The sequence below is a fragment of the Branchiostoma lanceolatum genome, chromosome 9, assembly GCF_035083965.1.
Source record: "Branchiostoma lanceolatum isolate klBraLanc5 chromosome 9, klBraLanc5.hap2, whole genome shotgun sequence".
NCBI classification, from domain to species: Eukaryota; Metazoa; Chordata; class Leptocardii; order Amphioxiformes; family Branchiostomatidae; genus Branchiostoma; species Branchiostoma lanceolatum.
This window is the reverse complement of record NC_089730.1, coordinates 13,527,490-13,547,912: the sequence shown is the minus strand read 5'-3', so window position 1 is coordinate 13,547,912 and position 20,423 is coordinate 13,527,490. Positions and strand designations below refer to the sequence as shown.

The following is a 20,423-nucleotide window of genomic DNA, read 5'->3' as shown; positions in this document are numbered from 1 at the left end:
GCTCATAATTTTCTTTTTTTCATGATGGGACATTAGTTCAGAGTGTTGTACTTTGTTTCTTATGGCTGTGTCTTGCCAATCCTCTATGAATCGCGTCCAGTAGAAAATACAAATAGAACTGATATAACGGGAGTCGCCCAAACATAGGACGTTTTTTTACGCGCTCGAACTCACGGCGCTCCATTGCTGGTTGTCAGAGAATGGTCATGTTTTAATAAATGAATTTTAAACACATTCATCTAAAGAACATACATGGACAAGAAATGTATTCATATTGTTCATGGGCCCTTCACGCTCCGAGTTACAAGCGGCAAACGCTGTGAGACGTTTTCACGAATGTACCTTCTGATTTAGTGCTACGCCAGATAGTGTGCCTAACTTAGTACGCTTTGGTAATTTTGCTCTCTTCGGAAGTTGGTGATGAAGTTAGGGAAATGTAAATAAGGCTTGAAGTCTGCTATATTCTAGCTTTCTTTGACCGGAAAATTTTGTCTGTGTGCACTTCTAACGTCATGTGAGAAGGGCTATATCTAGCGCGTCCCAGCTCATGTTTTGGCGGGAAATAGGCTACTACGCACTTTGCGCGCGGCCCGACGTACGTCTTGCATGCGACCCGACTTACAAAATCATTACGAAAAAACAACACCGCGTACATCAACAATACTCCGTCTACTTATTGGGAAATATCTTCGCCATATCTGTATTCAGTTTCCTTTTCATAGACGGTACCAATCACATGTTAGAGCGTTACAAAGCTGTGCGTTGAATCGTCGTCCGCCACCATCGCGGCTCCAAAAAATGGCGGGAAAACAACGTTGCCAGACGGCAGCGATGTTTACGTTGTTTTCTTTGGTCGGTTTTCTTCTCAACAAACACTTAAAGACCCAATTTTTTTGTGTTTTATGAAGTTATATTTCTTATGTGTATGATAGTCGTATATCTGCTTGGCACAGGTCGTATATTTAGGTGTCGGGCCGTCTAGCTACGCAGTGACCCTCTACTCAGCGTAGCCATCATTATTGTCAAAATACCATTCTCGACAAAACAAGAAATGAATATGTACACATATGTTTTGAATGCAAATAAAAATTATGTGCATGGACTTGGTTTATTTATCTTCCTTATGAGCATAGTCAGTGGACACAAACACGGCGTACTTATGCATAACAAGATCGCTAAAAAATCCGTCCTAAGTTAGGGCGCGTCCTAAGGTAGGGCAATCCCCGTTACTTACTTACTTAGAACTGATATGCCATCGGAAAAAAAGTTTCAAAAGCCTGACTGGTAGAGCTAAATCAATATTGTAGAGCACTACATGCTGTCTATTGCTAGATATGTACATTGTGAAGAATATAATTTGCTTCCAAGAGGATGAAGAATAAACAGAGTTTCTGATCAGAGATTGTCACAGACAGTAATTGTTACACACTATGATACACAAATCCACACAGTGCTCTTCATGAAAAGAATAAAAAGGCCCAGTGATGTGAGAATGTGCATGTGTGTGTGTGTCTGTGTTTGTGTAGAGTTGGCGCAAGCCACAAGTGCCACTAACTAGCATATTGATAATGAGAGAATCGGTTACCTAACCTTGATGTTACAGCTCAATAGAGAAAGCAGTCCTTGTCAACATTGTACGTCAATACACGTCCTTCGTGCTGAAATGGTTATAATTCTCGTCAGCACTGCACACACCCTTGTGGCATGTCCTACCCTAGCCTAATTTATATGTCATGTTAAGTGACCAGAGCAGGAATCCTGCGCTTATTGACAGCATTATCTGACAAGTATATTCCGGGTGGACGACCTGATCTCTCGTTCCTTCCAGTAGTCACCCAGTCGGGGATTCGGGAAATCAAGTCTACAATGCCCTCACTTCTGTCCCGAAGCGATCAGTTGCGCCACAGACTGCACAAAACACTGCAATACGACATAACATCTTAACTTTTTCAGATCACAAGATTAACGTTAACGTTGCAGAATGACCAGAAAATGTGGCAACAATTCTACGTGTCTCGCAGTTACCGCTGCATGTGAGTTCGAGAAGCAAAGTCTGGGTGAACCACTTCAGCACCAAGGACGTGGTTGACATGCAGTGCTGACAAGGATCGCTAGATGTCGTTAGGTTGTCAGTTTCACTGTTACTTATCTTTCTGTAATTAGAGTTCAGTTCAATTCAGTAAGCCTTACATTACACGAAATTTCTTCATTTTTTTTACCATGACAAGGGTTACCTTGTACATTCTAGGGAAGAAACTGTTGATGGTCGGAAAACCGCGCCAAATTTCCGGTTTGACCTTTGACCTTTGGCGCCATTTTCAAGTCCGTTCCAAAAACGTCTCTGAACTTCTTTCACAGATTGATCTCAAACTGTACTGCGTTTACGGTCATTTTATAGGGAATTTCCTGGACAAAATGGCTTCAGAAGATCCTCTACAAGAGGAGCTGACGTGTCCGGTGAGATTGGCGTGAATTTTGATGTTATTTTGGGGGTGTCGATATGTTGTTGCTTTGTGGGGAGGGGGGCGTAGGAAAGATTTTCGTGTGATCATGACAATATTGATGTCGATCTGATTGTGGCCGAAACATGTCAGAGATGTAACAGTACAGGTTTTGTGTTGTGTTGAGAATTGCTTAAAATTATCCATTTTAATTTAATTTCCTCATGCTGAGGCACAGATCTGCCTGGAGCTGTTCGCGGAGCCACGAGTTCTGCCGTGTCAGCACAGCTTCTGTACAGGCTGTCTACAGAGGATCGCAGCGCCCAAGGAGGTAACATGGAGCCAATGCGTAATACCTTATGTAGCATAAACAGGCTGTGCAGTTTGTGTAATACATGTAAACGTCATATGTCAAGTTTCAACCTTTATAATCATGACTGATTTAGAATTTGAATGAATTTCCTTATCAGACACTTGTTCAACGTCAGACTCACTTCAAACTCAAATTGAGTTTGAGGTGAGTCTGACGTTGAACAAGTGTCTGATAGTGATAGATTATAAAATAGACAAATTGATATCTGTAAGATTTCTTAGATTTACATTTCAATTTTGTGATGATCATTTTGACTTGAGATTAGCCGTGGCGACTCTTTAATCGGGTATATTTTGCTGTTTGTCTAAAGACTCTTTTACATTACCCTCACAAGTAAAAGAGTCTTTAGACATACAGCAAAATATACCCGATTAAAGAGTCGCCACGGCTAACTTGAGATAAGTTTTCAATATGTTTTTACCTACACGAGACGACACTTATTTTCAGTAGGATTTCTGTCACAATAAAGAAGTACTTAATAATCATAAGTTTATACATTTTTTCTTCATTTCTCATCTTTCATACTGTTGTCATTATCTGACACAACATAACTCTTTACAGAGTTGTAGCACAGCTGAAAAAATTGATGCTGTAAGTGGAGGACCTTGATTAATGTTAAATGACAAGGAGCATGCCTTGAGCATTTTAGTACAATTGTTATCAAGCTGGTTTTATTGCATGTAGAACAAACCTGTAAGACGAGGGAGATCCAGGAAGAATCAGAACAAGACGGAAGAAAAAGCTCTGGAGTTCGAGTGTCCAACATGCAAGGAGACAGTGAGTTGTTTGTTTGTTTGTTTGTTTGTTTGTTTGTTTGTTTGAATTTTCATTAACTCTTCTTGGAGTCCTTGTACACATTGGTACTTATGACACATAAAGTTATGTTTGTGTTACAATATCATGTAGAAATGACCCGCTTAATATTACCTAAACTGTAAATACTATATGTCTTAGAGTACTATCAAATAGATTTAATCTTAATTTTCTTGGTTTGACTTTTATTCCTTGGCTTGATTCTTTTTTTTTCTGTTTTGTTGTTACGATCTTGTGTTGTAGTTTACATTGATGTATTCTGAGCAGCAGGGATAGAACAGAACAATCTAAGTCTTGATTTCTGCTAATTCCAATGTATTACTTTTATTCTGAAATTACACTTATGCTAATGTTGACACATCCATCTTCGTGCATCTTCTTGCAGGTTTCCTTAAAGGAGCGTGTGATCCAGTCTCTGCCCAGGAACTTCCACCTCCAGAACATCACGGACAGCTTTCAGAAAAGCCGCAATTCGGAAGGGAAGAGAAAGAGAGACAGCGAGAGTGGGAGTGAGAAGAAAAAGGCTCGTCCGCTCATGTGTTCTGTGCACCAAGGTAGTAAGGATGTCTCCTTGTTACTGATATAGATTGTGTAGTTGCTTCACCTCCAAGGCCATACTGTACTAGTGCTTGTACTATTTTGGGCTATGTGTGTGTGTGTGTATCTGCATGTACCCAGGTGCACGTGTATGTATGCATGTATGTCATGCGATGTGTGGATTGTGTGCTCATACGTGTGTTTGTACATTGCAGTTTCTCTAGTATACACAATGCAGTGCTAAGTTAAAGGGGGTGAAGCCTGCCATCTCTGATTGCCTTGTTGTGTTGTTGTTGTCCCCAGACCAGCCCCTGGATGTTTACTGTGTGAGTTGCCAGAGGCCTGTGTGTGCAGCATGTGTCCAGGATGGAGACCATAAGGACCATACTACAGGGGACATACAGGCAGCTTACGACACAGCCAGAGTAATACATCACAGCTATTATGTAACACTAGTTCCTATAACAGTATTCAGGGCTTCAGTAGCCAAGTGGCCAGGCTGACAGACTAACTAATGGGATTGAAAGGTCACAGGTTCAATTCCTGCCATTTCTGGCTTGATGTTATGTCCATGGGAGCTACGACACTTACTCAGCACAACTTTCCTCGATCCGCCCTGGTGTAAAGGGATATGGGACCTTTTGCTTGCCTTTCTTTTTACCGGTAATTTTTTTCTAGTATTTTCTAGTATTTCTGCCTATTTGCAGCTATTTGATCTGCAAAAATGCAGGTAACATTCAACAGAATCATCTTACCTGCATTGTCCAATTTGTTTCCTTTTCATTACATCAAGAAATAGGTCGTCAGAAATATGGATCATTATGAAAAGTGAAATTATTTCTTATTTCACAGGTGGCAACAATCAGTGCAGCAATGCAAATATCCCCAAAGTTCTACCATACATTAACAAGTTATATGCCCAATACATGGACTGGTGCAAGTTAGGCGCAGGTACACAGAAACACGTTGCTGTACAACTCTAATTCTAAATTGCCAGCCCTGATATTGCACCATTGTTTGACTCTTCTCTACACTTCATATCAACACCTCCATATATGTTTGCTGTGTACCTATCTCCTGTTTGTTTTGTTGATAGTAAAGTGCTAATGTTTGTTTACAGCACACAGTACGGGAGAGTCTGGCTTTGCTGGAGGGCAGGAGTAAAAACATGACATGGAGTCTAGAGAAACTCAAACGCTCCGAGGAGAAAATTAAAGTAAGGAGCATCTTTTATACAATAAGGAACTTAAAATTTGTCTCTATTTATGCAATTTTTTTCTTCTCTAAACTAGAAACCTCAAATTAATAAATGGTAAGATTGAAATATGTCGCTAAAAAGCTGTACATTTATGAATGAGTATACAAAAGAATGGTTAAAACTTCACTCTTAAAAACATGGTAAAATGTACAAAATTCTTGACGGCACAGGATTGTTCAAGCGCAATCATGAAATGAAAGAAGTAATGATGACAAAGCATTTTGTGACTTGAAATTGGTAAACAGTAATTGATGAAGAAGTGAGTGTGCATTCCTGCTGTCTTGTAGCACTCAGCCAAGAGCCTGGAGCAGTCGATAAAGGACCAGTGCAGTAACCTTAAGAAGGTTGTGGACAGACAGGAGCAGGCACTCATCGCTCAAACAAAGGCAGCAAAGACAAGGTGATAATCCATCTCTTTAGCCACATGTATAATTTGAATTGAATTGAATTTGAATTGAAGAGATTGTGCAGTTGGCGGGGGTAGGATAGAAATTTCAGAAGGCATGAAACAAAAAAGGGGAAAGCAGGGCAACTCTGAAGAATATAGTACTAGATGTGATGATGGAGAAAATTACAGTCTTATAATTGTTCCTTTCTTTTCACACAGTGTGACACCTTGTCCCCCTGTGATTGTTTCCTGTCCACCTTTAGTACCCATTGTATAGTGTATACTATCCAGTGTAGCACATCAGAAAAAAATCTATGCATTTTTTGTTCATGGCAGCTAAAGAATACATGTGTACTTATTATCTTTCCTGACATTCCAAGAATCTTCTGAAGTGCTAAGAATGAAATGAATAAACAATAGATAAGGCCACACCAATTTAATTTCTTGGTTAACGGATTTTTATTTTCAATTTTAGCACACAAAAAATCATGAAAACAGAACTCTGGGGTGAAAACTTGCACCTGACCCTGTTCACACCCTGAAACTATGTGCACCAAAGTAAAAACATTCCTCTGAGATTCTGTTTTCATGTTGTTTTTCCAATCTAGCATTTTTTATTTATTTATTTTTATTCCGTTAACCAAGAAAATAAATTAATGTGGCCTAATGACAATTGTGCTAAAAAAAGACCAGAATAGTTGCTTACATTAATGATGATGTCTCCTTCAGATATCTCCAGCGTCAGAAGGAGATGCTGAGTGTCTATAAGAACAAACATGAAGCCCTGACTAAGGAACTGGAGCTGGCTAAACATCATCTGGAGAACAAGCAGCCTGTCAACTTCCTGATGGTCTGTATGGATGGGGTCAATGCAGGTGTATTCATTACAGCTCATGATGGGCTGAATTAAGTACACAATATATGCACAACTTTGCAACAGAACTGTGATTTTTGTGGCAGAGACTGCCATTCTCGTATAGCCATAGTCGATGCTGTAGGGCTGTTGTGAACTAGGATTTTACCAGGGTCAATACTGACCAATGGAGGCCATATATGTATATATCCGCAAAAATAATTGAATCTACACTGATTTTGTTGTACAGCCAGCTCTGTCTTGATTCTCTTCATACAATTTTATTTATAATCATTGCTTGCAATATTTAAGGTTTTGAAAAGTATCTATTCTGTGTTTCTCTTTTCAGGATGTTCAAGCCCTCCAGCAAAAGTAGGTATACATTTTTACACTCTAGGTTCATATTCAGTTACAATTTAGTGTGCAAAATGTGTATCCTATTAATGAAATGATTTCTACATGTCAAAAATTGAAATTATTAATTACTACCTTTGTCAGACTATAATTACCATACTTTGTTTACTGTTACATATGAATTGCCATTTGATTGACCTACATGTCTTTTAAACTATTTGTTTTGAAGCTTGAAAAATGATTTTATTTTGGTCAATATTTCCTTGCATTGTTAGCTCACACATTACCCTGTTCTCAGGCTGCCTGTGTTACCTCGTTCCTAGATTGACAGACCTGCAGAGGTCCCAGGAGACCTGTGATGTGCTGTTCCCCCACACCTCTCTGTCCAAGTGTGTGGACTTCAGACCAACCTTACAGACTCTGCAGGGCATGGAACTCTCCCATGGTGGGTCACAGACACAGGCATTTACTCACTCAGAATGCAATCCTCCAATTGTTTTGTTTCACCCTAAGGCCCTGTTGATTTGATTAAACGTCGATGACATCCACGCGCGCATCAATTTTCGTCCGCAACTTTCTGTTTTCACCAAACTTTTTATCTATTCGCACGCTAGGATCGGTTTTGGCCTAAGGGAGTGAAATATTATCTTTGGCTTGCCTGTCTGTTTGTGTGTCTGTCTATGTCTGTTTGTCTGTATTTCTGCCATTCCTGATATACACAAATTCAATGCAGCATTGCCATTCATCTTTACTGCTGCTAATTTTGTCATAGCAACAGAAAGGTTCACAAAGCAGTCAACCATCTCTGATTGCTTTATTTACAGATTAGATTTCTGTTACATTGTACAGTCAAGACTGTCTATAATGGTGATGACAAAGAAAATGGTCACTATATATAGAGACAGGATTCTTGATGCTTGCGTATATGAGAAAAATAATCCAAGGGGCCAGTGCCAATGCAAGTGTTCCTTATGCAGAGGTGGTCGCTGAAAAGTGGACACAATTGCCAATGCAATGCAAGTGGTCCTTATGGTGGTCGCTAGTTCAGGTTTGACTGCACTGTTGTTGTCCCCAGACTCGAGCAGTGCAGAGCTGTCGCTAGTTCAGGTTTGACTGTACTGTTATTGTCCCCAGACTCGAGCAGTGCAGAGCTGACCATCCGAGCCTCCATCTGCCTGGTGGACTTCAGGACGGGGCCGGCGGGGAAGAGACGGTACAGCTCAGCGGTGGTGTGGCAGGAGCTGGAGTGGTAGGGACACTTGAATCTGGACATGGTCAACCCATATCTGTATCTGTCTGTATCTGTATCTATATAGCCGGTATAACCGCCATTAGGCGTAACACACCAGCTTCGCAGGCACGCGGCGTGGCAGTAGCTGGTCATATTACACCGAACGGTCTGTTACACCTAGTCTAAGTTGCATATCTGACTGCAACCGTTCTTTAAAGCCGGGCCCCTCTCATTGGACCCGCCCCATGCTGGTGGTGTTGCTGCGGTCGATCGAATTCACAAAGCACTCAACGAATTTCATCGACAAAAAACATGTCTTTTTAAGCTTTGTCGGTTTTGTTTGGTCATACTTGACGTTTTGAATGATATTCCCATTATAAAGTCAAGGGTACAGGGCTCCAGACTAACTTTTAGGCCTAGGAGCACTGTGCTCCTAACTCAAAAAAGTTAGGAGCACCAGCAAAAATCTAGGAGCACCACTACAAAAAGTTGGAAGAACAAGCAAAAGTCTTAGCTATACCAAATAATACTCCTATTAATCAATGTTAACAACCGGGAATAAAGTATTTGAATAGATCATAAAAGATAAAAGCCTACATTGATGGTGCAGAACAATTGGCAATTCAATTCATTCAATACCTTCCTACATACTGATACTAGTACGATGGATTTTTAGAAAAATTCGGCATAGGTTCCCCGGCTGGCCCCTATCCGGGGGCCACGGTGCCTCAAGTTCAACAAGTTGAAAAATACACAATGGTATTTTTTACTTGGAACAAGGCAGGTAATGATTCACATAACCTTGAATGATAAATAAATAGATGACTCTAGAACTTATCTATTGGGTTCATGACCAAAACAAATAAAGTCATATTCCATAATTTGAAACTTCACTGCTGGCATCAAGTTTAACATTTTTACAGGCATTTCTTTTCTTTTTACCCTCACCCTCTGTTTGTGCCGACCCAGTCAAATATCTTAGGTTCCGTCGAAACGCGTAGTTCAAATTTCGCGCGTCAGGACCGCGCGGCGCCGCCATCCAATGACAGGCCGACCGCATGGGGAAAGCTTTGTGATTCGCCGCTGTGCAGTATAGACAGCAGCAGAATTAAAGTACATGTAGCACCATAACAACGGGCAGGTAATGAGCTTTGAAATGATACCGGTGACAAAAGGAAAATTTGATATTTTTTTAAATAAAACTCCACTTGAATTGATTCATCAATTTTTGATCGTAAAAATCATCGCTTGAACAGGTATAAATATGACCGCAGGAAACAAGCCTTTCATTCTGCTGCGGTCTATTTTTCATAAACATCATGGCCGCCATTGAAAACGGTGAGCGTCCGGCGAGCGCTCACTTTCATCGACAAAGTTTTGGCGTTTGAAACATTTTACAAATCAAACAAATACACCACAAAGGAGAGAAACTTATATCCTTTATTTCTATGGGTAACTTTGCCACTAGGAACGGATAGTTTTTGTACCGCGGGTGTGGGAACATGATAGAAAATACACCGACGATATTCGCGGTAGCATTGGAATACCTATATTTTCGGCTTACCGCTTAGTTCTTCGGGCATTATCCTGGCGCAGGTCTTAATTTTTGATTGTCGCACCGTGCGACCATGATTTTAAATCTAGTCGCATTCTCAAAAAACTGGTCGCATACATGTTGTGTGCGAGTCGCACTCACGAGCGCTGGGGTAACACAAATCCAGTTTAGGACGCATTGAAGACGCCAGTGTGCCGCGGGTCCAGTGAGAGGGGGGCTTAACCGCCCTTAGGCAAAATACACCAGCTTTGCAATATGTTGTCATCATGGCTGTCTCCAGGACCCATCTCTCCCTCCAGGGACAAAAGTTTGCTTGTTGGGACGGACAAAAATTTCACCCCATCCATCCAAAAAATTTCATGACAAGAAATTGCGGAAAACATAGTTTTTGTAAGCTTTTGTAAGATTTGACATCAAAAATTAGCAACATGGGCTCCCAGTCAATGACAGCCTTGTTTGTAGTAGCACACTAGCTTGCCTTGGCTTTTGTGGAGAAGTTGTGAATGGATCTTTATGATATTTGGTAGGAGGGTAGTTTGATGAAGGGCCTCCTAGCTATACATAGTGGCATTCTGTGATGCTGTAGCAGTTTTTAATTGTAACTGTTGAAATTACAATTTTTTATTATTAGCTACAGTTGTGCTCCACCACAGGAGACTTCAGATAGAGAACAGTATTTTCCATTTTGCTAGCAGATGTCACCCCTTTTATTCCTTGTTCTTTTGCCTGACCACAGGAGGCTCCTGATAGAAAACAAGCTGTCTACAGTGAACGGTGGACAGAAGAGGTTCCTCTCTGTGTTCCTGCAGTGTCTGGGGAGAACAGACAGTCAGGGGTAAGCTTCAGATAAAACAGAGATATTCTGATAGAGAGAAATCTTTATTGACACGTCAAAAGTACAGCGACTTTCGTAAGGTCTTCTACAACTATACATGCAAACAACAAACAATGGTATATACAAAATGATTAACCTATAGTAAGTACAAGTATGAATACTTCAACATGTCGAGTTTAACGTATCACTTACACTACTAGTAAATATAAATCAAAAGAGTTTTCATGTGTATGAAAAGGATGTTAGTTAATGACCTTCCCTCACCAGATAGTCACAGGGCGGCACCCGTCTCCGTTTCAGTAGCCCTTGGGCCACGCAACTTTGTGCAATCACTACAGCAGGGGGCTAGTCCACTGGTAGTGGTGTGTGTGTGTTCAATTGCATTGTACCATACTCTTTTCCAAATGCTGAGTTGTAAGCAGAGAAAGCAGTTTGTACCATTTTTATAATCTTCGGTATGACTAAGTTGGGGACTGAACCCACATTCTACCGAATGCAAGGTGAACACTATTCATTTGGCCATTGCACTAGTTCATGAAAAGAGTGACATAGCAACAAATTTAAGTTGTTTGCCATATTAGTGTCTTTCTTTGGATCTCAGTGAACCGTAGCTCATGAACAGCATCTCGTGAAATGTTATTTTGAAGCTTGTTTTTAAATTTATCATGATCATGTCTGATTTTTCCATCAGTGCCTGGTCATTGACTGTAGCAACACAGCTCCGAATTCTTCCACAAGAGGCACGCGGTCAGATGTTCCAGAAATGTAAGTCGAGAGAATAAACTTACTGTAAGTGTTAGTCTTTACACACAAATCAGTAAACAGCTCAGGTGAGGTGACACATGTTTGATGTGTATCCATTACTTTAGAACACTCTGTCATGTTCAGTTTTGGTTAATATTATACGAAAAGTATCTTTTAGGTGGAACTTGACAAACAAAATGTTATATGTTTTGAATATTCCTCGGACACTGCATTTAAAAGACAATTTATTATTACAACTTTTTGATATCTATGATATGTATTGAAATTATCACCTTTTATGCGTCTTATTGATGTCAGGGATTTGTCATGAATACACAATTCAGGGCATGGATCACTTTTTCCAATAAACCATTCATTCATTCAAAAGTAATTGAAGTTGCTGCTAGGCTTGTATGGTGTATTGATACCAAACATTTGTCTGTTTCCAGGGTTAAGACATCGATATGACTCGCAGCACGCTAACAAAGGATGGTCAGAATTCATTGCACTTGAGGTCAGTGACTTGATATCAAAATTAAACTGTATTACATTATCATGATAATATGACTTTGGTCACTTGAACTCTGAGGAAGACTGCAATAGGACAGTCAAAAATTCAATGTGCTTATTTTTTGTGTTTGAACAAAGTCTCAGCTCTGTACTATAGCTTTAACTTTTGATACACTCCCAAAAAGTTGGCATTTTAAAAAAAAATTTGCTGTAGCCATTACAGAATGCAGATTTTGTTGACAAGAATGGCTTTAAGAGAAATCTAGATAGGAAAAAACAGTTGTTACATTGGCTGATATTCTGCATTAGCCTCTACCAGGCTCCGCGCGATCGCTGGGAAAATACGCCAAAAAGCAATTACTCAAACAACTGGATATGATTTTGGAAACGGTCAGACGTTTCAAGTAGCATCCACTACTTTTCGTCAGTGACTGTGAGCAAGATCAGTTGAACAGCAGGTTTATAACCACGAACTATGAATTGGTATGCAAATAAGGAGAAGACAAATTTTTAGATAGTCCAATAGAAAGCGAATTAGACAACTCAAGACAAGGTTGAAGTAAAATGGGACAATAGCTCCTATTGTTTTAATATAGGAGCTAAAGCTGGTTTGCCCCCAAGGCTATGTCCCAAGTGCCAGACAGTTCCACCTGGGAAAATAGTAGAAATCGGCCAAATGGCATACTATTCACTCTATTTGGCCGATTTTTACTACATTTTCCCAGCGATCGCGCGGAGCCTGGTAGAGGCTAATTCTGCATATTTACACATGTTGTACACATTCTGCATATGTACACAATACACATGTATTGCTGTTGGGTTTTGGTCATTCTGGAAAACACTACTTTGTCTCCTGAGGCATGTATGAAGGGTAAAACTCAGAGATGGAAGGGACATAGTCTGCCATTGTTAACCTCCAGCCTACTGCATAGCTGTTTTGTACCAAAAATTGCATTGGTTATAGGGTTAGGCAGCAGGGAGAAGGTTGAGTGTTGGATTATTCATTTCTGTTTGCTTGATAACAGGAGCTAGAGAAACCAGGCTGTGGACTTGTCAATGACGGACGAGTCATCCTGGAAGCCTTCGTCAAACTCTGAGTATCAGGATTACTTCTCATGGTGACTGAAGATGTCTCTAATGACAAGTAGTTCAGATTTTGTTGAACAGTTCGGCATATATGTTATATGAACTTGTTATAAAGAGAGAAACACATGCTTGTAAAATGTGTTGGCAGCTAGGATGCTGATAGGTTGTATTTGTCACCATGTTTCTGCGTCCATCCAACCTGAGAGATTGTTTTAACCTTTATCACCATGAAGTAGCTGTTTGGCACGCCATTCTCTATTGGTTATAGAGTTAGGCAGCAGGGAGAAGGTTAAGTTTCAACATAATGTACATAATATTGCATAGCTAACCATTTGTGAAAACTGTATTTTCCTATTAGAAAATCAATGCTTTTGTTCTGTGCATGTTCACTATTACTGTACATGTAGCTATGAAGCTTAAATCTTTGTAAAGCAGTGTGTTGAAACTGACGTACCAAATTGAAAGGTAACAAGTTCAAACTTTTATCGCCCTCGTATTTGAAGATCTTTTGTAGATTGTTTGACTGATCAGAGACATATTTGCATAGATAAGAGAATATGATATTACCATCTTTACCTTGCAATATAGTTGAATTGTATCATGCTATGATATACTATGATATAATATGGAGTAAAAGTCAGACATATTTTGTGTGTTTGGTATCTAGTCTGATCTGTAAAATCTCTTCCAACAAATTGTGCTTTCAAAACTCTGTTGAGATACCTAGTAACATGTAAATATAATATGATGATAACACCTCTCAGATTTCAGTCTGTGAAGTTTAATAAATAAATAAATGCAAAATGATCTGCCATAATTTCAGACTGTTATGTAGTATGTTATGTACACAGTGGCTCCTGCTGTAGCGTCCGGGCCTTTTAAAAGATGTTTGTTTCTTTTTTAATTTGCCCTGTTTCTCTTTCTTCTGACAAAAATGGGTACCAAGAAGTTCAATTAGTGTTGCGTTTGCCAATCTTGCGAGGATGCACATGTTTTATGGGTTTTCTCTTTGTAATGTTGACTAAGATGTGCGTGTACAGTGCCTTATGAGTTATTGAAGTAACACTGTAGTTCGCTGTCTGTAGGTCTGCCAGACCGTCTGTCTTGGCCCTGTGAAGCGCAGTGTTCAAAAGGTAGCGCTTATCGGTATTGTCTTCCCTCGGTTCCCTTGATTTGTGAGACAGCATCTTGTATCTTGCGATGTCTGGTTCCGGACGCGATATCGCTAACACGTGCTTATACAGTCGCCTTGCCATGTCGTCGTCCTCCGCTCCCCATCCACAGTATAAGTTGGAGTAACCGTTAAGTAGTCTATAATGAGACGTATTCAGGGCTGAAACTCCACCGAACAGTGCTACGTACGTCAGCTTGTAGTCGAATTTGTCGATAGCCACCGACAAGTGATAGGGTGACCGAGCACAGGTGTACAAATTTCTGTCGTCTTCAGGAATGAGGTCGACGTCGTGAAAGATGAAGCAGTCGTAACTAGGATCGTCCTTCAACGCTTCCGTGAAGCCCACGTTGTAAAGCAAGCCTTTGCAGAAGCCCTGTTCTTCGCCATGTTGTTCTATGACGTAAATGGTGTAATCAAGCCCCTGGCGTTGGAGAAACGGGTGCATGTGACGGAGAAATATCTTCAGGTGCTCTTCTCTATCTCTGTACGTCACCAAGATGGCGACTTTCTCAGAAGAAGAAGCGGACCTATTTCTTGAGGGGCTCCATTTACCACCAAGCCCAACATTACCGTAAGAATCATTAGCTCTCCATGTTTCCTGTAACGTTTTCGAATCCCTTTCCCTTGGCGGCATCACCAAGACGGCAACTTTCTCAAAGTGACTCAACTTACCACTGAACTCGACATTAGCGTAAGGATTATTATCTCTCAATGTTATCTGTAACGTTTCTGGATTCCTTTCCCTGGACGTCTTTACTAGATGCAGGTACGTTAACAAGCCGAGAGTGCCGACGACTTGAAGGACGATCAGAGGACACAATCTTGATTCCCGCATGTTTACAAAGAGCGACGTTCGTCTACGTTTTCGAGACAGTTGCTTTCAAATGCACGTACGGTACAGGTCATGTAATAGCATTGCCAACTCAGAGTGTTGTTGGATCCGGGTATTGTAGTTGGGTTCAACCCAGTTCATACTTACTCTGTGTAAGAAAAAGGAACGACTATTATTAACTCTAAAGTAGTAAACTCATCATATAAACAGTAAAGACCAGTCAAAAATGATTCAAAACGTCACTTTACAGGTGTGAGGAGCCCCTTTGCCTTTAAAATGACAATGATTTACTCACTAGAGTAATCTCCAAGCATATCTATCAGTGACAGTATCCAAAGGGTTAAAGTATGATTGGCAATACTACTTTGCCCTTTGGATATTGTCGTTTCCACCGATAGATCTGCTTGGAGATTAACCCCAGAGGTGTTGAGAGATTTGTAAGTTTTGGTCTATAAAATATAACAAAGCAAGATGATTCGACAGAATGATATGCACAAACAAATGCTTCATAGTGTACTGAGCCTGTCCTAAAGTAAATTTTTCTTACCTGTGCTGGTGTTAATGTCCCTGTTGTCTGCCTGACAGTCAGTGTTCTAGCTAGGATACACTCTAAATAGGTTTACTCCCGCACTGACGTATTACAACTTACATCCTGGTATAAGTCAGAGACATATTTGCATAGATGAGAGTGATTTAAAAGCAATATCATATTACCATTTTTACATACATAAGGGTTGCAATATAATTGAGTAGTATCATGCTATGATATGCTTAATATATGGAGTAAAAGTTTGACATATTTTGTGTGTTTGGTATCTAATCTGATCTGTAAAATCTCTTCCAATGAATTGTACTTTCAAAACTCTGTTGAGATACCTACTAACATGTGAATACAATATGATGATAATGAAATGCAAAATGTTCTGCCATAATTTCAAACTGTTATGTAGTATGTTATGTACACACAGTGAATCCTGCTGTATCGTCTGGGCCTTAATTTCGCACAATATTTGTATCCTTTTTTATTTGTCTGCTCCTCTTATTTATGGCAAAAATCTGGGAACCAAGAAGTTCAATTAGTGTTGCGTTTGCCAATCTTGCGAGGATGCACATGTTTTATGGGTTTTCTCTTTGTAATGTTGACTAAGATGTGCGTGTACAGTGCCTTGTGAGTTACTGAAGTAACACTGTAGTTCGCTGTCTGTAGGTCTGCCAGACCGTCTGTCTTGGCCCTGTGAAGCGCAGTGTGTAAAAGATAGTGCCTATCGGGATTGGCTTCCCTCGGTTCCCTTGATTTGTGAGACAGCATCTTGTATCTTGCGATGTCTGGTTCCGGACGCGATATCGCTAACACGTGCTTATACAGTCGCCTTGCCATGTCGTCGTCCTCCGCTCCCCATCCACAGTATAAGTTGGAGTAACCGTTAAGTAGTCTATAATGAGACGTATTCAGGGCTGAAACTCCACCGAACAGTGCTACGTACGGCAGCTTGTAGTCGAATTTGTCGATAGCCACCGACAAGTGATAGGGTGACCGAGCACAGGTGTACAGATTTCTGTCGTCTTCTGGAATGAGGTCGACGTCGTGAAAGATGAAGCAGTCGTAACTAGGATCGTCCTTCAACGCTTCCGTGAAGCCCACGTTGTAAAGAAAGCCTTGGCAGAAGCTCTGTTCTTCGCCATGTTGTTCTATGACGTAAATGGTGTAATCAAGCCCCTGGCGTTGGAGAAACGGGTGCATGTGACGGAGAAATATTTTAAGATGTTCTTCTCTGTCTCTGTACGTCACCAAGATGGCGACTTTCTCAGAAGAAGAGGACCGATTTCTTGAGGGGCTCCATTTACCACCAAGCCTTACACTACCGTAAGGGCTGTCAGCTCGCAATGTGTCCGGATCCCTTTCTCTTGGCGTCGTCACCAAATGTAGGTTCGTCACCCCGACGACAACTTTATCAGTGGGTTTCCATTTACCACCAAGCCCAACATCACCGTAAGAATCATTAGCTCTCAATGTTTCCTGTTACGCTTCCGAATCCCTTTCCCTTGGCGTCATCACCAAGACGGCAACTTTCTCAAAGTGACTCAACTTACCACTGAACTCGACATTAGCGTAAGGATTATTATCTCTCAATGTTTTCTGTAACGTTTCTGGATTCCTTTCCCTGGACGTCTTTACCAGATGCAGGTACGTTAACAAGCCGAGAGTGCCGACGACTTGAAGGACGATCAGAGGACACAATCTTGATTCCCGCATGTTTACAAAGAGCGACGTTCGTCTACGTTTTCGAGATAGTTGCTTTCAAATGCACGCACGGTACAGGTCATATAATACTAGCATTGCCAACTCAGAGTGTTGTTGGTTCCGGGTATTGTAGTTGGGTTCAACCCAGTTCATACTCTGTGTAAGAAAGGGATGACTATCATTTAACTCTTGGTAGTACAATCACAGTCAAGACCAGTTAAGAACGATATCTGGATTCAAAACGTTGGCACATTACATGTGTAAGGAGCCCCTTTGCCTCTAAATTGACAATAATTACACCCTAGAGTAATCTCCAAGCAGATCTATCCGTTTCAATGACAGCATCCAAACGGCAAAGCAGTATTATTGGCAGTTTCCGCCGATAGATCTGCTTGGAGATTAACCCTAGAGGTGTTGAGAGGTTTGTAACTTTTGGTCTATGAAATATAACAAGGCAAGATGACAGAACGATTTGTACAAACAGACACTTCACAGTGCACTGAGTCCGCCCTAAAGTCCTAATAAGCAAGCGGTAGATTTTTCTTACCTGTGCTGGTGTTAATGTCCCTGTTGTCTGCCTGACGGACAGTGTTCTAGCTAGGATACACTCTGATTAGGTATACTCCCGCACTGACGTATTACAACTTACATCCTGGTATTGATTATTAATATCAACGCCATAAAAAATGGAGGTATTTTTTATGTGTCTCTCTGTGTGTGTGTGTGTGTGTGTGTGTGTGTGTGTGTGTGTGTGTGTGTGTGTGTCTGTTTTCCCGCTTTTGGACAGACAAGGACGACGTGGCACTACACTCAAGTTTTTCATAACCATTTTTGGTCAGCAGAACTTCAGAACATCGGGGTTGATTGTGATGGTATTTGGTATGTGGTTAGGTTTTGGGAGGCCGAAGGTCAAGGTCGATTCTGGACAGGCGGATTTCCTTGGTACTGCATCAGAATTTCCGGTTTTGCATTTTTTTAAATAATGCATTGAACATACTATGGTGTTGATCTTTTTATGATAAATATAATTTGTTTTTAAGCCTCCTTGCACCCTTGCAGCTTCTTCTGGAACTGAAGAGCGTTGTTTTAGGACACAACCACGACTGTTCCAAGAATATGCCTGTAATTTCGTAAGCCTATCTTACGACGATTGAGACCAGCTAGTGCCTGATGAGAACACGTTTAGGTTGAGGTCATGCCATCGTTCTGCTAGTCGTAGTCGAACCCCTGAAGGTATCTTCTCTCCCGTCCGACCACTTTTGTAGTAATTATCGTACGTTTTAGAGACCCACCCAAAGAACAGACAACATTGGGGTGTGTTTTTTTTGCTTGTCCTAAAGCAGTATTCACAGTGTTGTCGAACAGAATCGTCGTGGAGACTGAAAGGCGCTGTTTTTAGGACAGTGGGCGAGCATGTCCTCCGGAAGGGACCCAGGGAAGCGAGGATGGCTGGGTTGGCGGTGTTGCATGGGCCTGGTAGTGACGGTGTTGTGGATTTCAGGTGGGCACACCCATATGTTTCTCGAATAGCATGTGCATACTTATATGTACTCGTACAAGTATAGAAATCCTTGCAATGTTACGTGTTAGATATGTTATTGTATCGCTAATACACTGTGAACTACATTTCGAAGCAAACCAAGTCGCTTCAAAATTGCACTAGATATGCTCTGTTGTTGCTCAGTTCTAATTTGAGTTTTCGTCATATCGGGTTGGGCATACATGGTAAGATAGCCTTGGGCTTCCACTATGATATAGTTTTAACAAAATTTACATGTTAAAGATTACGTTAAGCATTTGTACTTGTATATGTGCCATCCTGGGTAATTTACGTCGCAATAGCCAATGGGTAAATAGCATTAATATGCGCATATGCGGGCTGACCTTAATAGGCGTTTTCATAAGGGTTGGTACATTTCACAGTTTTAAAGTCATTTCTACGTGAAAAAGTTTTTTGTTGAGCTCGAGTTCGACTTGAAACGCCATTGAATAAAGTACTGTGGACAACATGTAACATAGTGTACCAGTATCAGGCTAGGAGAATTTGAGCGGGACAATGCTGGGCGTAGGTTTAGCTAACCTATTCTCAGGGTACGTGTGTGTTTTGTAAGACAAATGTCACTGTGAGCAAGTCAAGTGGAAATAATCAAATCAAAGCCATCCAGATATTACAGATTCTACAAAATATAGCATTCGAAGGATATGAAATATTTTACTTTTTTTAACGATGGGCAAAAGAGTTCTTGAAATAAGACATTCACATGTCTATCATTTGTGGGTATTTGTGGGTCGCTCGAGGGCACCTACATTTTGTTTTAAGGCGTCACCCGGTTTACCATGGTTTGCTAGTTGACCTGTAACCTGTCAAATGTTAGTCCCTTCATTCCGCGCGAGTGGTGCGACAGAACGCCTGTTCCCTCTGGCTATGGAAGACCTCCATTATATCCACCCTTCTAGTGTCAGGGTCGCCATTGATAACAGCCAGCTAGCTAGCTATAGGCATTCTGACTGGTTTTAGCTTGACACGAGAGGGTCAGTAAGGACTGAGGTAGTAGAACAAGTCTGCTGTATTCACTGAGATAAAAGCGGCTCCTTGCGATCTAGCCAGTAATTGTTTTCTCCTGATCTTCGCAGACGTTTTTCACATTTTGTGCTTATACGAAACTTATTACTCTTTTGTCACCAGTCCTTTGAAACATAGGTTCTGTACACGTATCGTATTTCAGAGCTGAAAAGGTTTATCAGAAGTGACCCGATTTCTTGCCCATTCTCAATGACATCAAACTAGGGTCGATCGCTAGCTGTCGTCCTCCTCAACGTATCGTCAGTTAAAAACTACTAGTAGCTATCCTTAGATTCCAACCTGTACATCTATGGCCGGCTAACTCCCCTGGCATGTTATTCAGCCTATTTGGCCAGTTTCCACTATTTTTCCAGTAACCTATGGAGTCTGGTAGAGACTAAGTTCAAACCAGTTTCCCTCTGTTTGTCTCTCCAGGGTCCAGCTGTTTTGAGACCTCCGTGGTGGAAGACTTTGTCGCGCATCGGTTGGAGAGTAGGGCCAAGAGGGCGATCCAGAAGTAAGCGTGCAAGACTGATTCTAACAGAGATATTTCGTTCTTTCTAAAAATGGATGTACATGTTAAAAAGATGACCCTAGAAAAATGGACGTAACTCTGTAACACTGTTTATCATAG

General features: G+C 40.9%; 4 protein-coding genes across 6 annotated transcripts in view; 2 read left to right on the top strand and 2 right to left on the bottom strand.

Annotated features, from left to right (window-relative positions):
- Positions 1-2,283: 2,283 nt before the first annotated feature.
- LOC136441640 (tripartite motif-containing protein 54-like) lies at positions 2,284-13,795 on the top strand. Its single transcript, XM_066438044.1, has 15 exons — positions 2,284-2,457; positions 2,680-2,772; positions 3,499-3,591; positions 4,013-4,181; positions 4,468-4,589; positions 5,285-5,380; positions 5,710-5,822; positions 6,540-6,660; positions 7,013-7,035; positions 7,341-7,462; positions 8,152-8,266; positions 10,540-10,638; positions 11,330-11,403; positions 11,832-11,896; positions 12,918-13,795. The coding sequence occupies exons 1-15, from the start codon at positions 2,416-2,418 to the stop codon at positions 12,987-12,989; spliced, it is 1,419 nt and encodes a 472-aa protein (XP_066294141.1). The 5' UTR covers positions 2,284-2,415; the 3' UTR covers positions 12,990-13,795.
- LOC136441641 (beta-1,4-galactosyltransferase 4-like) lies at positions 13,744-16,050 on the bottom strand. The gene is made up of 2 exons (XM_066438045.1): positions 15,532-16,050; positions 13,744-15,132 (listed from the first exon to the last, which is right to left on the bottom strand). Exon 2 carries the CDS (start codon positions 14,985-14,987, stop codon positions 13,929-13,931), a length of 1,059 nt encoding a protein of 352 aa, XP_066294142.1. The 5' UTR covers positions 14,988-15,132; positions 15,532-16,050; the 3' UTR covers positions 13,744-13,928.
- Positions 15,212-17,238, bottom strand: LOC136442611 (beta-1,4-galactosyltransferase 4-like). The gene is made up of 2 exons (XM_066439556.1): positions 17,076-17,238; positions 15,212-16,988 (listed from the first exon to the last, which is right to left on the bottom strand). Exons 1-2 carry the CDS (start codon positions 17,236-17,238, stop codon positions 16,057-16,059), a joined length of 1,095 nt encoding a protein of 364 aa, XP_066295653.1. The 3' UTR covers positions 15,212-16,056.
- Positions 17,239-18,513: 1,275 nt separating this feature from the next.
- Positions 18,514-20,423, top strand: part of LOC136441643 (uncharacterized) — a 28,494-nt gene continuing 26,584 nt past the window's right edge. For all 3 annotated transcript variants that reach the window (XM_066438049.1, XM_066438050.1, XM_066438048.1), the window contains exons 1-2: positions 18,514-18,727; positions 20,225-20,306. In XM_066438049.1, coding sequence (XP_066294146.1) covers positions 18,640-18,727; positions 20,225-20,306 — 170 coding nt within the window. In that variant the 5' untranslated portion in view covers positions 18,514-18,639. The remainder of the gene's footprint in view (positions 18,728-20,224; positions 20,307-20,423) is intronic.

What these genes read in the sequence shown, in the direction of transcription:
- LOC136441640 (XM_066438044.1), top strand. Translation starts at nt 2,416, where the DNA reads ATGGCTTCAGAAGATCCTCTACAAGAGGAGCTGACGTGTCCG. An exon ending in GGGAGAACAGACAGTCAGGG is followed by an intron (nt 10,639 to 11,329) that starts GTAAGCTTCAGA and finishes TTTTTCCATCAG; the next exon opens with TGCCTGGTCATTGACTGTAG. An exon ending in CGGTCAGATGTTCCAGAAAT is followed by an intron (nt 11,404 to 11,831) that starts GTAAGTCGAGAG and finishes GTCTGTTTCCAG; the next exon opens with GGTTAAGACATCGATATGAC.
- LOC136441641 (XM_066438045.1), bottom strand. Translation starts at nt 14,987, where the DNA reads ATGCGGGAATCAAGATTGTGTCCTCTGATCGTCCTTCAAGTCGTCGGC.
- LOC136442611 (XM_066439556.1), bottom strand. Translation starts at nt 17,238, where the DNA reads ATGCGGGAATCAAGATTGTGTCCTCTGATCGTCCTTCAAGTCGTCGGC. An exon ending in CGCTAATGTCGAGTTCAGTG is followed by an intron (nt 16,989 to 17,075) that starts GTAAGTTGAGTC and finishes AAACATTGAGAG; the next exon opens with CTAATGATTCTTACGGTGAT.